At 38.4% G+C, this 18065-nt stretch overlaps 1 protein-coding gene across 1 annotated transcript in view; it reads left to right on the top strand.

Moving 5' to 3' along the window:
• Nucleotides 1-18065, top strand: part of METAP1 (methionyl aminopeptidase 1) — an 81180-nt gene that overhangs the window by 52373 nt on the left and 10742 nt on the right. Inside the window, exons 5-8 of the mRNA XM_037039124.1 lie at nt 4423-4514; nt 5866-5949; nt 10207-10345; nt 13128-13259. Of these exons, the coding sequence (XP_036895019.1) occupies nt 4423-4514; nt 5866-5949; nt 10207-10345; nt 13128-13259 (447 nt within the window). The remainder of the gene's footprint in view (nt 1-4422; nt 4515-5865; nt 5950-10206; nt 10346-13127; nt 13260-18065) is intronic.

Here is an 18065-nt window from a genome sequence, read left to right as displayed (position 1 = left end):
TAAGGTAGAACATCTTATATGCTAAAAGCCATTGTATTTTCTTTTCATTTGAACTATTCATCCTTAGCCTTTTGTTTTTCAATTATGTTACTAGTTTTTCCATCCTGATTTATAAACGCTCTTTCTGTATTAAGAAAAATAATCCATTGATGTTATGTGCTATAACTGTTTTATCCCAAATGAACATTTACATTTTGTCTCTGTTTATAGCATTACATTTATGACACCTTTTCAGCATTTTTCTGTAATAAAATTCATTCGTGTTATTATTTTTTAAATATTTTATTCATTTACTTTAGAGGGGAAGGGAAGGAGAGGGGGAGAGAAATATCAATGTATGGTTGCCTCTCATGTGTCCCTCGCTGGCAACTGGCCTGCAACCCAGGCATGTACCCTGACTGGGAATTGAACCGTGATCGTCTGGTTCGCAGGCCCATGCTCAATCCACTGAGCTACACCAGTCAGGGCCAACTGTGTTATTTTTTAAGGTGCCTATAGCTTAATGACCTAGGAATTCATTCTGGTTCAGAGATTATAAAAATATTTTTCCATTTTTTTCTTCCACTGTTTTTATGGTTTCAGTCTTTTTATGAGTGACAATATTAATTAATTAATTAATTTATTTATTTTAAATATATTTTATTGATTATGTTGTTACAGTTCTAATTCCTCCCTTCATTCCCCTCCATCCTGCACACCCCTCCCCCACCATTCCCCCCTTTAGTTTATGTCCACGTGTCTCAAGTTCTTTATATTCTGTATTTCCCCTACTATTCTTGCCCTCCCTCCCTATCTATTTTCTACCTACCATCTATGCTACTTATTCTCTGTACCTTCTCTCCCCTTCTCCTCCTCCCACTCCCCTGTTGCTAACCCTCCATGTGATCTTCATTTCTGTGGTTCCACTCCTGATCTAGCTGTCCTCTTAGTTTGCTTTTGTTTTAGGTGTGGTTGTTAAGAACTGTGAGTTTGCTGTCCTTTCACTGTTCATATTTTTTATCTTCTTTTTCTTAGATAAGTCCCTTTAACATTTCATAAAATAAGGGCTTGGTGATGATGAACTCCTTGAATTTGACCTCATCTGAGAAGTGCTTTATCTGTCCTTCCATTCTAAATGAAAGCTTTGCTGGATAGAGCAATGTTGGTTATAGGTGTTTGGATTTCATGACTTGGAATACTTCTTTCCAGCCCCTTCTTGCCTGTAAGGTCTCTTTTGAGAAATCAGCTGACAGTCTGATGGGTACTCCTTTGTAGATGACTGTCCCCTTATCTCTTGCTGCTTCTAGGATTCTCTCCTTTATTTTAATCTTGTGCAATGTAATTATGATGTGCCTTGGTGTGTTCCGTCTTGGGTCCAACTTCTTTGGGACTCTCTGAGCTTCCTGTATTTCCTGGAAGTCTATTTCCTTTGCCAGACTGGGGAAGTTCTCCTTTATTATTTGTTCAAATAAGTTTTCTACTCGTGGCTGTTCCTCTTCCCCTTCTGGTACCCCTATAATTCAGATGTTGGAGCATTTAAAGATATCCTGGAGGTTCCTAAGCCTCTCCTCATTTTTTTGGATTCTTGTTTCATCATTCTTTTCTGTTTGATCATTTTTTTCTTCCTTCTGGTCCACTCCTTGATTTGAGTCCCAGTTTCCTTTCCATCACTATTGGTTTCCTGTGCATTTCCCTTCATTTCAATTAGTTTAGCCTTCATTTGTTCCTCTAATTTGTGACTATAATCAACCAGTCCTGTGAGCATCCTGATCACCAGTGTTTTGAACTGTGCATCTGAAAGGTTGGCTATTTCTTGGTCGCTTGGAATTATAGGCTCTGGGGCTTTGAGTTCTTCTTGAGCCATGTTTTGGTCTGTTCGCACCTGTTAGTATGAGGAGGGAAGCCCTAGGTGTTCACCAGAGTGGGGCAACCCAGTTGCTGGGTTGTGACACTGTATGTGGGAGTGGGGTCAAAGAGGGGCAATGGAGGTCCTCTCTGCTGCTTCCTGCTGCTGGGTCCTGCGTGGTCGGTCTCACTGCTTGCTCTTTCGCTGGTTTATCTGCCCACGAATGTGTGACTGTGGTCAACCTGCAGCCTTTCACCCTCACTGGGTCCACCTGTTCCTACCCCACACCTGGATCCACCCATGGCTGCCTGCGCACCTGGGTTGGGAGATCTTTCCTGCCCGACCCTGCTCTGCTGCTGGCTCTGCTCCTCTTACTGGTCTGGTTCATTGTTGTTGGACTTCCGTATAGTTCAATTTTCTGTGTTTTGGCTGCGTTTTTGTTACTGAAACTTTGTTGACCTTAAAGTTGGTTCTGAGAGGAGGCAAAGTGTTTCCACCTATGCCTCCATCTTGGTGGAAGTAGACAATTTTTATTTGGTATTGAGAATTAAATATGAATGTAACTCCCCCACCCCCGAATGTCTTGTTTTCAGATTACTAATTATTTAAAGTAGCTGTCTTTTTCCTGTTGATTTAAAATTTCATACAATATAATTATATTAAATCCTCACAGGTCTGTGAGTCTTTGGACAGATTATATTCTGTCCAAACAGATTATATTCTGTTTCATTAACCCCTTTGTCTAATCATGTGCCGTTGCCAAACTCTTAATTATAATATCTATGTAATGTTTTAACATTTGGTAGGCCTTGTTGCCCTCATGTTTCCTCTTTTTCAGAATTTTCCTGGGTATTTTTGTGTGTTTATTTTTCCATATGAAATTTGGAATCAGTATGTCTGGTTCCCCAAAATATCCTGTTGCTATTTTTTATTGGGATAGTATTAAATTTACAGACTAATTTTGGAAGAATTGACATCTTTACAATATTGAGGCTTCCTATCCAAGAACAGGGTATGTTTTTCTATTTTAAGTCTCCTTTATGTCTTTCCAGTGGTATTTAAAATTTTTTCTTCATTGGATCTTTTATTAAGTTTATTCCTTGTTACTTCATTTTTTTTTAGTTATTCTTTTTTTTTTAAGATTTTATTTATTTATCTTTAGAGGGGAAGGGAAGGAGAGAAGGAGAGAAGTATCAATGTATGGTTGCCTCTTGTGAGTCCCCTCCTGGGAACTGGTCTGCAACCTAGGCATGTGCCCTGACTGGGAATTGAACCGCGATCGTGTGGTTTGCAGGCCCGCGCTCAATCCACTGAGCTACACCAGCCAGGGCCTTTTTTTAGTTATTCTTAAATACTATCTTCTATATCTTCTGGCTTATTTCATTTGTATATGGGAAAGTTACTGATTTTGACATAGTTATTTTATAATCTGCCAACTTGCCAGGGGTCCTACTCTAGGGATATGTAACCATACCTGAAATTGGTAGGTTTTGTTCTTTTCTTTCTAATTCGTATGTCTTATTTCCTTCTCTTGTTTAAACACGTGCTGGTACTGTGCGGACAGTGTGAGCTAAGGGTGCAGGTGGTGGCGCTCCATGATGTGGGTCCTTGGCTTGAGTCTATAGTTGGCCATGTTATAGATGTTGGCCATGTCATCAGAATTAACTTTCTAGACCATCATTGATTTATTTTTCCTTCCTTAATCTGTGATGAATTATTAGATTTGTTAATATTTAACTGTCTTAGCCTTTGCAAAATGAATCTCACTTCAGTCATGGTGTATTATATGTATCTTGGATTCTGTTTAATAATATCTTAATTGGGATTTTTATGTCAGCATTTATAAAAACATTGGTATATTATGTTATTTTTGTCAGATTTTGAAGTAATTAGTATACTGGCTCTAATATTTTTAAATATATATGAATAAGAGTCAGTAATTTTATTAATGAAGATTTTTAGGGCAATATTTTTCATTGTAACCCAGAGCGAGAAATGGTACGATCTGTGTATATGTGTATCCATGTGTGTGTAAATCCACAAACATTTCACAATAGCACTTACTCCTACTCCATGTTATGATATAGCCTAATATTTTTTTATTTTACTTACTTACTTTAAAAAATACTAGTCACAGCATACACTAATAGGTCACCAACAGCAGCTTGAAAAAAACACTGACTTAGGTTCCTTTTTGAAAAAAATACATGTGTGTAATTGATTCTTCAGTTGCTGGTGTATAATTTCATTGTGAGATGGTAATCATGAAAGCAGTTTGTAAATTCAGTGCTGCTATTTAATGGGAATCCCTTACCGAACTTATTATTAGCACACTGCCTATCATATAACAAGTAATCCATACAGACTGAATTCTAATAGATCTGTAAATTTGTTATGTAGAATACCTCAGTTTACTTAGCAAATTTCCTTTTATGTTGAAAACATTTTTTCGAAAAATCTGGCCTGGACCCTCAAAAATACAAAATATCCTTGTGTGAAATAGTGAAACTTTTTATATTATCAGGAAAATAATTATGCCTAGTAACGACATCTTTCCTTCTATTCATTTGTTTTTCCTTACTGATTTTCCTCTCTAGGAATGTCTGAATCTGAACAGGCTCTTAAAGGTACTTCTCAAATTAAATTACTCTCATCTGAAGATATAGAAGGGATGCGACTCGTATGTAGGGTAAGCATTTTTTTCCTACTGGTGTAGGACACTTTTAAGCAGTTGTTAGACATAAAGTCAGTGACTTGCTGATATACAAAGGGCAGGAATGTTATGTTATAAGGCCATACTTACTGGGTTGGCCAAAAAATCAGTTTAGTTTTTTTCCATAAAATAAGACACATTTTCATTTTTTCATTTTCACCAGTAACTTTATTGATTTGGGTATTTTGAGTATGTTGGCTATCTTCCACTGTTGGCTTCTAGTGGATAGAGGTCAGAGATGCTGCTAAATATATTCCAATGCTTAAGACAGACAGCCCCCCAGCAAAGAATTGTTTGCCCAAAATGTCAGTACTACCAAGAAACTTAACAAAACACTTTTAACATGCTCAATCAATCACAGCACCTTCTCCGTACACTGAACAAATCTTTTTTTGCACTTCAGTTGCCTTTTTGCCTTTCTTGAACTAATAAAGCATAACATGCTGAAAATGCTGCATATTTTCTTCTCTCTTCAATATTAAAATGGCTGCACAAAATGTACCAAATTTGATAAGTTTTTAAAAATGCACACTGATATGACAGTTGTCATAATACAACCTAAAAAAATTGTTTCAAATGAAGTTAAAATAACTAACTAAGCACTAGTAGACCTATCATACAGGAAAAACTAAATGAACTTTTTGGCCAACCCAATACTTTTGTATTTTTTTTTTTTAAAGAACCGAGTTTTTATGATATTTTGCCATTTTATTTCACAGGTCATTATAACATAGGGCAGAGTTAAAGCTAAGCTAAAACTGTTGTGGATAGCTGTACAGTGTGATATTAGTGGCTAAGTGAAGCCACATGACCACATTTTTCTAAGAAAAAATTGAAAAATTGGTAGTGTTTATTTGGAAATGATCCTTAAAGTTTTTATTCAGTGCTTTAAAGTGATTTGATACAAACTTTCTTTGATAATCTGAAGAAATTTTTATTTCTATCACTATGTATTATGATTCTTTGAGGAAAATCATTCATGTATTCTTTTATTTCCCTTCTCCATCCCCATTATAAGAAACCTATGACAGGACTGAACTTCACCAGCTGGTCATTGTTTAAAGTACTTATGTATATTTTTACATAGAAATCAGTCAAATTTATTGAGCTATTTACTAGTTAGTCCACTTTTAGTTATATATTTACTTGTTTGTTGATGAGCATTAGAAATACAACTGGTTTTTATAATGAAGGTTCAGGATTGTGATATTCAGAGTGACATGCACTTGATGAATCTCTCATGAAATCTGTTATAGTGCAGAGGGTACAAATTTCCGCTTTTATTTCTTTATTAATGGACTAAGTATTAAGGGTTTCTCTTTTACAGCTTGCTAGAGAAGTGCTGGATATTGCCGCTGGGATGATTAAACCAGGTGTAACTACTGAAGAAATAGATCATGCTGTACACTTAGTAAGGATTTTTTTTCTATACTTAGAAATTTGTTCACATTACTAAATGTTTTACAGCTGTAAAACTTAAATAAACTTAAGTTCTGAATGTCTAAGTTAACTTGGCTAAGCTAATTTGAAAGCAGATTTTTGCTTTGTTTTAAATATAAAAAATACTCAACAGCCATTATTCACATTTTTCAGTGTCTGTGAAGTACTTGGTTTCTGAAACCTCAGATTTTATATTTTACTTTAGCTTTTATAAATGATTAGTTTTATTAGTGCTTGAAATAAATCATGCCACTGTATATATACATCAGATATTCTGAAATAAAAAGAATACAAGTTCTGAAACTGGATTAGTGTAAAAAAAATGTTCTCTTCCATATCCCTGGTAATAAGGCAGTAAATACACCAGATATAGGGTGGGGCAAAAGTAGGTTTACAGTTGTGTTTGCATAAAACAGTTCATTCTTTTATTAATATTTATTATTGTATTGTTTTTCCATATGAACAACTGTAAACCTACCTTTTGTTACACTCAGTAAATATAATACAAGGATATATATTGATTTATTTAAAATATTTTGTTTATTTATCTTTAGAGGGGGGAGGGAAGGAGAGAAATATCAATGTATAGTTGCCTCTCGTGAGTCCCATGCTGGAAACTGGCCTGCAACCCAGGCATGTGCCCTGACTGGGAATCGAACCGCAATTGTGTGGTTCGCAGGCCCGAGCTCAATCCACTGAGCTACACGAGCCAGGGCAAGGATATATGTTTTTAAAGTATATTTTATTGATCATGCTTTTACAATTGTACCATTTTTTTCCTCCGATTTATCCAACTCCACTCAGCACCCCCCTCCCACCATCATTCCCCCCTACTTAGTTCATGTCCATGGGTCATACACATAAGTTCTTTGCCTTTTCTGCACTATTCTTAATCTCTCCCTGTCTATTTTCTACCTACCACTTATGCTTCTTATTTCCTGTACCTTTTCTCCCTTTTCCCTCCCTACCCTTCTGATAACCCTCCATGTGGTCTCCATTTCTGTGATTCTGTTCCTGTTCTAGTTGTTTGCTTAGTTTCCTTTTGTTTTTTAGGTTCAGTTGTTGATAGTTGTGAGTTTATTGTCATTTTACTGTTCATAAGTTTGATTTTCTTTTTCTTGGATAAGTCCCTTTAACATTTCACATAATAAGGACTTGCCCATGATGAACCCCTTTAACTTGACCTTATCTAGGAAACACTTTATCTGCCCTTCCATTCTGAATGATAGCTTTGCTGGATAGAGCAATCTTGGATGTAGTTCCTTGCTTTTCATCACTTGGAATACTTCTTTCCAGTCCCTTCTTGCTTGCAAGGTTTCTTTTGAGAGATCAAGTGATAGTCTAATGGAAACTCCTTTGTAGGTAACTGTCTCCTTTTCTCTTGCTGCTTTTAAGATTCTCTTCTTATCCTTAATCTTAGGTAATTTAATTAGAATGTGTCTTGGTGTGTTCCTCCTCAGGTCCAGTTTCTTGGGACTCTGAGCTTCCTAGATTTCCTGGAAGTCTATTTCCTTTGCCAGATTGGGGAAGTTTTCCTTCATTATATTTTCAGATAAGTTTTCAATTTCCTGCTCTTGTTCTTCTTCTGTCACCCCTATGATTCAGATGTTGGAATATTTAAAGTTCTCCCGGAGGTTCCTAAGCCTCTCCTAATGTTTGTTTGTTTGTTTTGAATTCTTGTTCCTTCATTCTGTTCTAGTTAACTGTTTATTTCTTCCTTCTACTCCAAGCTGTTGATTTGAGTCATGGTTTCCTTCCCTTCACTGTTGGTTTCCTGTATATTTTTCTTTATTTCACTTTGCATAGCCTTCAGTTCATCCTCTATTTTGCATCTCTATTCAGTCATTTCTGTGAGCATCCTGATTACCAATATTTTGAACTCCGTATGTGATGAGTTGGCCATGTCCTCATTGCTTAGTTCTTTTTCTGGAGTTTTGATCTGTTTTTGGGGGGGCCATATTTCTTTGTCTTGGCATGCTTGTTACATAGTAAGGGGCAGAGCCTTAGGTGTTGGCCAAGGTGGGGCAACCCACTTCACTGTGTTGTGGTCCTGTCTGTGGAGGAGGGTGTCAGGAAGGGAACAATGCCACTTGCTCAGCTCTTGCCCCACTTTCAGTTACTTCCCCTGCTGTCGATAGGCAAATTGGGCCCTTTTGGTTTTGATTTCACATGTGGGTGGGTTTGTGTGCATTCTAGGACCCTGAGGGTCTCTCCAACAAACTCTCCTTTTAGGCTGGAAGTTTCTTCCACACATCAACCTCCACAGGTTTTTACAGCCAGAGGCTTTGAGGGTTTATATCCCTGCACTGGAACCCAAGGTTGCTCAGTTGTCACACTCTCCCGTTATTCGTCCCAGTTTATCCGCATGCAAATGTGGGACTGCCTGATTCACCAGTTGTCACCTTGCTGTGAGTCCTCTCTTCCCCAACTGCCAGTACGGATGAACGTTTCTTCTTTAACTCCTTGATTGTCAGACTTCCATACAGTTCATTTTTCTGGCAGTTCTGATTTTTTTTTTAATTTGTTGTTGTTCTTTTGGTTGTGCAAGGAAGCAAAGCGTGTCTACGTATGCCTCCATCTTGGCTGGAAGTGGGGTTTTGGGGTTTTTGTTTGTTTGTTTGTTTGTTTTGTTTGGGTTTTTTGGTAAGATTGCCTGTCCTTTAAGGAGAGACCTTTATCTCTATAGTAGCTGAGTGCATGCATTATATGAATAATTGTTTACAAAAGAAAGGCAATAACTAGTTAATAAATCAAATGGAAAGCTAATTAAACGTGCTGTGAATATTAAATGTGCAAATCATAGATTTACTAAATTAGCCCTGGCTCGTGTGGCTCAGTGGGTCGAGCACTGGCCTGCGAACCAAAGTGTCACTGTTTCAATTCCCAGTCAGGGCACATCGAAGGTGTGAGCCAGGCCCCAAGTAGGGGGTGCATGATAGGCAACCACATGTTGATGTCTCTCTTTCTCTCTCTTCCTCCCTTCCCCTCTCTCTAAAAATAAAAAAGTAAAAATAAAAAATACATATTAAACATATTTTAAAAAATAGAAAGAAATGATCTACTAAACTAGTAATTATTGTTTAAAATGTTTATATACACTACCTATATGGGGATGATGAAATGTGGTGGTATTATAAATTGGGACAACCCTTTGGAAAGGAAATTTGGCAGTGTGTCTTGAGCGTAAATCGGTTTTTAAAACCTTTATATTCAGAGTGTTATAAACCGTGATTTTTTCGGTTATTGTTCCATATGTTATAAAACATGTAGTATGCAGGAATAGCACTTTGAGTACTTCCTATGGGCCGGGGGCTCTTTTACTAACTCATTTGATATCCTGGCAGCTCCAGAGGTAGTTACTACTAGCATCTTCACTTTGTAGGTAAGGAGACTGAGACAGAGAGAGGCTAAGTTGCCTAAGGCCAGTACACAGCTTGTGATGGAGTTGGCATTATTATTCAGGACAGTCTGCTATAAGAAATATAGGAGTAAATTGTTAAGCAAGGGAGAAGTATTATTTATGTGGTTATTGGCAAGGAGTGATGATTGTTTCATTTGAGAAACTTAACTTAAATTTCCAAAATATTGCATATTCCACAAATTGTGTTACATGAAACTATTTAAAAATTATTAATCTGAAGACTGTATGGCAATATGGCAAAAATTACATATACTATGACTGCCACTTAAAAAAAATTATCTCATAGTAAAATAGGACTTGTTATGGAAAACCAGACCATTGTCTTAGAGGTTCTTTTGTTGTTCCACATGGATGTAGTGAAATACTTTATCTTAATTATATTAATATTCCTTTTTTTGGTTATAAGGATATTGGGTTGTTTTTCTTTAAGAAATTATAAGTACTTTAAAAGCACATGTTAATATTTGCTTTATCTTTTTTATTTGAAATAATATATTTTCCTTAAGTAGTTAATTCTAAATTGCAATCTTCATATTTACATATATAATATGTAAATTTGCTTTTCCTTTGCTATTATCAGTAAACTGGTTTGCCTACAGCCTGTCTGGCAAAAACCCTGTTACCTACTAAGTAAGATAAAAATACGTCTGTTTCTAAAATTAAAATAATTGAGGAAATTCTTCGTTAATAGCACCTGTACTGCAAAATTTTCAGTTTTCAAATTTTAAAATCAGGTTAATTGTACAAGACTAATTTTTTTCTTTTATACATTCCAAATTATTTTTCTTGTATTTTAATTTATTGTAGGCATGCATTGCAAGAAACTGCTATCCTTCTCCCTTGAATTACTATAATTTCCCAAAGTCTTGTTGTACTTCAGTGAATGAAGTGATCTGTCATGGGATTCCAGACAGACGGCCTTTGCAAGAAGGTGATATTGTTAACGGTAAGAAATATGTCCAGAAGCAAAGAAACAATAAGGTCTAGGGAGTTTGATAGTGACTTGCTTTTCTTCACTTCCCGTCTTTAACATTTTTTTCCATATTTAAAATTTTAAATCTTTTTTTATGGTTTAAGATACTTCTAATATGATGCGTTGGTTACAGCATGTATTTCTTTAATGCACATTATCTCACATAATTGATAAATATGTCAGTGAAATGTGGGAGTAATGTTGATTCAAGTGGGATTTTTTACCTTTTTTTTTTTTAGTCCACTAATTATTTGGAATGAGTTCAGGGCAGGCTTTCTTGAAGAGAAAGAGAAATCTTGAATAATATATGAAGACCTTAAGGAAAAAAGCTAAAAATCCTGCAGAAGTGCCTTCCTTCATGTAAGAAGTTAAGCTGTCTTGGAAAGCAGCAAATGCAGAGGAAGAAGCTGCCAGATGTTTTCCTCTGTGATTTAAAAAAAGAAATGATGGTAAAGGCCTCCCTACATGGTATTGAGTTGGCCAAAAAATCGGTTTAGTTTTTTCTGTGAGATAAAAGACACATTCTTTATTTTTAGCCATAATGTTATTGATTTGCATATTTTGAGTATGTCGACTCTCTCCCACAGGGTGTAATGTTGATTGTTCTCAATTAATGTCTCAGTTTGATCCCTATCAACTTCAGTTGCTCTACCCAACTGTGAAGCATCGTCCAGGGAGATATCTCCTGCAGAAACTGCAAAGCACTTTGACATGTTCGATCAGTCACAGCACCATCTCCGTGCACTGCACAAGTCTTTTTGGTTTCAGTTGCGATGTTAACCTTTCTTGAAATGATAAAGCATAAATATGCTGAAAATACTGTGTATTTTCTTCCATTTTCAATATTAAAATGGCTATATAAAAATTCATCAATTTTGATTTTTTTATGCATGTTGATATGACAGCTGTCACAATGCTATCTAACAAAATTGTTTCTAATGAAATTGAAGACAAGTGCTACTAGAGCCATCTCACAGAAAAAGCCAAAAGAACTTTTTGGCCAACGCAATATTTTTGATGTTGATGATCTTGGTCCCCTTAGTAATCTGGCATCTTCAAGGACCTACATATCAAACGAGGAGGTGCGAACCCAAGTGTTAAAGGCTGCACAGAATGCACTGATGGTGATGCTGGCTGTGAGTGATAGTGGAGATGCTGTTTATTTGGATTGTTACTGCTTTAGTTAATGTATCTGTTTATGAACTTCATAGGTTTTGAGGGATTTGTCCAACCCTGTTTTTCATAGAAGTTTTCATATTTATGATGTGCAAGATATGTGAGGTTTTTTAGGGATGTGTGCATTGTGCTGGAGCCAGCCCACCTGTACTCTGATGTTGTAAGTTGAGAAAATTCATCGTTTAAAAGTACTCATTTATGTGCTCTCTAGTATACATTTAATGTATTATCCTGTGTAGCGGTAATCTGTATTCTTAAAACATGGGGACAAAGGAGGATGAATACTTACAAAGAAGTGAAGGCAAATGAGTTTTTGAAAAATAAGTAAAGAATTGTATATGATTCACTGGGAGGGGGGGAAATGGTTGCAGATAATAAATTAAAGCAATATTTTCTGTTTAATGTCAAATGTCGCAGAGTTTTCCATTTAATGTCACTAATTCAGGTTATTGGTCTTGCATGAATATATCCTGGATATATTTTTCTTCTGCTATAAATGATCTGATTACCACTCTATAAGAGTATATATATAAAAGCCCACCATCTGGCTCTGTGCCGCATGACCATGTCTCTGTCCACAATGAGCTTGCATTGTAGATAAAAGTGCCTACCACATAGTGACTATATATCCATTGGTGTGGGGGCGATTTTCCTCGCGTCTCCCCGTGTTCCATGGATGAGAGTAAATATGACTGAGACATGATGTGATCTGCTTAGGGAGGAGAAGTGGCCATTTTCCCAGAGGAAAAAGGCTGTGAGCAGTGGCCACTTTCTCAGAGGAAGAGGGCCAGCAGCGGCCAGTTTCTCCGAGGAGAAAAAGGCCCCAAGCCCCGTCCTCCAGGGCCTTTTATTGGGTTGTAATACACAGGAATACAGGCGGCAAGGATCAAACAGTAGATTACATTTCTGAGGGCTTATTGTGAGTCAGTCTGTCAGGAACAGAGTTTTAGGGTTTCTTGCTCTTAACCTTTAACATAACATATGAATGAAAGCACTCTTAGCAGAGCAGATTTCACAGGCTTATCAGCAAGTCTTTTTCATGCCAGATTCTCGTTCTAGCAAGGCAAGGAGCTGCACCTCTCCCCAACAGATATTCAGGCTTAAGGGGATTAGAGCCAGGAAGTGCTTCTCCCAGAGAACATGGGGACTCGGGCTGTGTCAAAGCCTGGGGGGCGAGAGTCCATTGCTCTTTGTTGCAGCCCCCTGAGTCCTTCCATGAAGGCCTCCCAAGTGATCGAGTCTGGCTTAGGTTGCCCCCTGCTGTGAGGGATCTTACCTCTCATTGACTTCCAACCAAGCTTTGGGGGCAGGGAGAGGAAACTGAGGCAGCATTTGCTACCAGAGGCAAGCTTTGTCTCCTGCAGCTCACATTCCAGAGGTCGCCCCTCACCCTTAGCCACAGGGGTAGAGATACAATTCCTAAAACCAGGCAGAGTGATCTGCAACACATTGGGATCTAATTTGAGAATGCAGAAGTCACCTTTTTCATAAAGCTGCTTGATGCTGTTACGTTGGAAAAATGACTTCAATTTTGAAATAAAAACAAATGTGGTCTTTATATTTGCATATACTTTTGCAGTGGACATCACTCTTTACCGCAATGGTTATCATGGAGACCTGAATGAGACATTTTTTGTTGGAGATGTGGATGAGGGAGCACGGAAGCTGGTTCAGACTACGTATGAGTGCCTGATGCAAGCCATCGATGCAGGTCAGCCAGTCTGGGCACCCACTGGAACTGCTGTGTGTTGATGGGTCTTTAATGACTCATCACTGCACTGGGCATTCCTTCCCCTGCCAGGCTTTGCCTTCCACTCACCTGAGCGAGCTTTGGGTTTTCATAGTAATTGTGGGAGGGAGATTTTGGATCCCTTGATGATGATGGACTGAATAATTACTGTCGTTCTTTGTCTCGTGTGATTTATCTTTCTTTGATAGATGAGGAGGAATGTATGGATAGTTCTCCAGTGTAAACTTTGTCCTACTTTTTTATTATTTCATAAATATTATGTTCTCATAAAAACTAAAACGCGATGCTAGATTATGAGGGAAAAATGAATGCGTCTCCTTTATGCTTGCCTCTTTTCTTTCCTTTTTATATCTCTTTTCTTTAGAGTTATAAACTTTCAACAGGTTTTTTCCTCCTCTATGCATTAATACACACACACACTCATATATACCTCTGTGTATATGTTTAGTGAGGATAAATGGAACTATGATATTTGTAGTATTCTGTAATTGGGTACTTTTTAGCTGATAATGCCTAGGGATCTTTCTAAATTAGCATATGTATATACATGCATTCTCTCTTTTTTTTTTTAAAGATTCTATTTTTCTTTTTAGAGAGAGGGGAAGGGAAGGAGAACGAGAAGGAAACATTAATCAGTTGCTTCTCTTATGTCCCCATCCAGAGACCCGGCCCACAACCCAGGCATGTGCCCTGGACCTGGAATCAAACGGGTGGCCTTTTGGTTCCCAGGATGATTCCCAACCTACTGAGCCACACTAGTCAGGGTGCATTCTTTTAAAAAATGTTTTGTCTTCTAATCTCCACCTGAGGATATGTTTATTGATTTGAGAGAAACAGAAGCATCCGTTGGTTGCCTCCTGTATGTGCGCCAGCTGGAGTTCGAACTCACAACCTTTTAGTGTGTGAGACAATGTTCCAACCAAGTGAACCACCTGGCCGAGGCTACTGCATTCTTTTAATGGCTATTTATTCCATAAAATAAAAATTTCTACAACTATTCTCCTATTGGATTTTTATGTTTTCTAGATGCCTTGCTATTATAATGAATAATATCTTTGGGTAGAGATGTATTCTGTAGGATTTTTCTCAGTCTCCCTTTGTCCATACAGTTCATCCATGTTTTTTTGTTTATGCTTTAGCTTATGAGGAGAGAGAAGGAAAGTCTTATTGCAAATGTTAACAGTCTGTTACCAAGTAGGATAGTTTGACAGGCAAACAACTTCCACTTGAAATCCACAGCATTTCAGCTCTATCGTTCAGTGTTTGTCTGCATGTCCCTTCACAGCCACTCCACCACTCCCCCCCCAAAAAAAATAAAATAACCGTGATCTGTTATCAACAAAGTATTAGACAAGATGAGATTCTTGGTTTAAACATATAGTTATCTTTAGTAATTGTTTTTTAATAATATATTTTATTGATTGTGCCATTGCAGTTGTCTCATTTCCCCCTTCATTCCCCTCCACCCCCCTCCCACCCACCCACATTCCCCTCATTTAGTTCATGTCCATGAATCATAAGTTCTTTAGCTTCTACATTTCCCACACTACTCTTGCCCTCCCCCTATTTTCTCCCCACTGTCTATGCTGCTTATTCTCTGTAACTTCTCCCCTTCTCCCGTCTAAGCTCTCCTCCCACTCCCCTGTTGGTAACCTTCCATGTGATCTCCATTTCTGTGGCTCTGCTCCTGTTCTAGCTGTCTGCTTAGTTTGCTTTTGTTTTAGGTGTGGTTGTTAATAACTGAGTTTCCTGTCCTTTCACTGTTCATTTTTTTATCTTCTTTTTCTTAGATAAATCCCTTTAACGTTTCATAAAATAAGGGCTTGGAGATGATGAACTCCTTGAGCTTGACCTTATCTGAGAAGTGCTTTATTTGCCTTTCCATTCTAAATGAAAGCTTTGCTGGGTAGAACAGTCTTGGATGTAGGTCCTTGCATTTCATGACTTGGAATACTTCTTTCCAGCCCCTTCTTGCCTGGAAGGTCTCTTTTGAGAAATCAGCTGACAGTCTGATGGGAACTCCTTTGTAGGTGACTGTCCCCTTATCTCTTACTGATTCTAGGATTCTCTCCTTCATTTTAATCTTGGCTAATGTAATTATGATGTGCCTTGGTGTGTTCCTCCTTGGGTCCACCTTCTTTGGGACTCTCTGAGCTTCCTATACTTCCTGGAAGTCTATTTCCTTTTCCAGACTGGGGAAGTTCTCCTTTATTATTCAGATAAGTTTTCCACTTGTTGCTCTTCTTCTTCCTCTTCTGGTGCCCCTATAATTCAGATGTTGGAGCATTTAAAGATGTCCTGGAGGTTCCTAAGCCTCTCCTTATTTTTTGAATTCTTGTTTCTTCATTCTTTTCTGTTTGGTTGTTTCTTTCTTCCTTCTGGTCCACTCCATTGACTCCAGTTTTTTTCCCATCACTATTGGTTCCCTGTGCATTTTTCTTAATTTCACTTAGTGTAGCCTTCATTTTTTCATCTAAGTTGGGACCAAAATCAACCACTTCTGTGAGCATCATGATCACCAATATTTTGAATTGTGCATCTGATAGGTTGGCTGTCTCTTGGTCACTTAAAAGTATTGGCTCTGTGGCTTTGATTTGTTGTTCTGTTTGAGCCATAATTTGTGGTCTGGTTTCATCTGTTACTTAGTGAGGGGCGGAGCCTTAGGTATTCACCACGGCAACCCAGGTCACTGGGTTGTGACGCTGTATTTGGGGATGGGATCAGAAAGGGAACAATGGCACCTGCTCGCTGGCTCTTTCTGGGGTCGAATTCTCCTCTGCCGCTTCCCACAAGCAAACCAGGCCCCTCTGGTGCTGGTTCCTGGATGAGTGGGCAGGCCTGTGCATGACCTAGGACCCTGCAGGTCCCCTCAACAAACTCCCCCAAGAGGCCGGCCCCCAGCACCTTTCAATCAGTGCTTCTAGGCTTCATCTCCTGTCGCTGGGGCCCTGGGCCCGTGGTCCGTCCTTCTGCCCCCTGCTGCCCGTCTCTGCCCAGTTCATGTGTGTGTCATGTGTGATCTTGGTCAGCCATCCCGCCCAGAGCACTCTGCTCGTTTCTTCCCCCCGCCATCTGCACTCCCGGGTCTGGCAGCCACCGCCTTTTCCTGCTACGACCCCTCTCAGACAGCCGCCAACTCTGCCCGTTACCAGTCTGGTTGAATAGTTGTTGGACTTCTGTACAGTTTAGTTTTCTGTCTGTGCTGGTTGTGTTTTTGTTTCTAAATCTTTGTTGCCCTTACTTTTGGTTGTGCGAGGAAGCACGGTGTTTCCACCTACGCCTCCATCTTGGCCGAAAGTCCAGATCCATTGTCTTTATTGTCTTCAGTGCATTTAACATGCATGGGAGATAATGCAATTTTTACTAATTTTATGAAGTTGGAGGAATGAAAAATGAAAGCATGTGATATTTTTGTGTATCATTGTGTGTGAGATTTCTTTTTATATATTCACTGTTACTATAATACTGTAATATTCCTGGTGGTATTGTGAGGTGAGAACTTTAGTGTTTAGTTTCTCATTTGTGGAAACTTTAGTTTTCATTAATTGTTGGTGTTTGTAACAGATAATGTGTTCAAAGTTTATATTCATTTTTGCTTCTCTCTGAGTTGATTGAAATAACCAGATAGTTGAAATACTTTACAGAGACATAGGGAAGAAACTTGCCAAGAAACTTCCAGATATCAAACTCATTATAACATAGCCAGAAAAGAACAAAAGTTGCTTAATCTCTGGAAGGCACTAAATACTTTTTATGAATCATTCCTGCCCTATTTTTCACTCATTTGGCTGCTCACCAAGGTACAGAGCATTGGAGAGCTTGGCCAGGTGTTGAAATTAGCCTTCTGGAATGGGGTTTCTCAGCCTACACATTAGTGGCATTTTTAATTTGATAATTCTTTGTTTTAGGGTTCTGAACATTGAAGGTTCCCTAGTAGCATCCCTAGCCTGTACCTGCTCTGTGCCATGTGCACCACCACTCCTGGTTGTGGCAGCCAAAAATATCTCCAGATACGACTCTGCACCTTTGAACTGTCTCTACTTTGAGAGTTCGGGAGAAATATTCATTCCCTTTCATTGTCCCTCATTATTGATGAACGGGGACGTTCTTCATACTGTGTGGAGCATGGGTTAAAATTTTGCTTTTCTTCCCATTGTCTGGGACTGATAGGAAGGCTTGAATTGGAGTGCAAGAAAATCTTAAGAAAGTCAGCACAGTTCCTCAAAATCATTAACTTTTCTCCCCCTCAAAAATGTCAACTTGGAACATCTGGTTAAGAGCAAGTAAATGTTAATTAACATGAATTCTTGAGCTACTTGCCCAGAAATTTTTTTTTTAAAGATTTTATTTATTTGTCTTTAGAGAGGAAGGGAAGGAGAGAAGGAGAGAGATATCAATGTATGGTTGCTTCTTGTGAGTCCCCTGATAGGAACTGGCCTGCAGCCCAGGCATGTGGCCTGACTGGGAATCGAACCGCGATTGTGTGGTTCGCAGGCCTATGCTCAATCCACTGAGCTACACCAGCCAGGCCTACTTGCCCAGAAATTTGATTGGCTGGAGAAGATAATGTTGTACCTGAACCTCAGATTGGAAATGAGGTTCAGTACGGGACTAGGGAGTGGGAGTACCCCAGAACCATGGCTGCATTTCCCAGGGGTCTCGATGCTAGGAGAGCTGTAACAGCAACTAGAACGACTTAAGTTGTTTTGGTTATTATTGAAACAGAAGTAAGTCATAAAAATTAAATGAAGTAGGAAGTGTGTGTTA

Source organism: Sturnira hondurensis, unplaced genomic scaffold, assembly GCF_014824575.4.
Source record: "Sturnira hondurensis isolate 20B ecotype Veracruz unplaced genomic scaffold, ASM1482457v3 Scaffold0025168, whole genome shotgun sequence".
Classification (NCBI taxonomy): domain Eukaryota; kingdom Metazoa; phylum Chordata; class Mammalia; order Chiroptera; family Phyllostomidae; genus Sturnira; species Sturnira hondurensis.
This window is presented reverse-complemented; position numbering and strand designations above follow the sequence as displayed.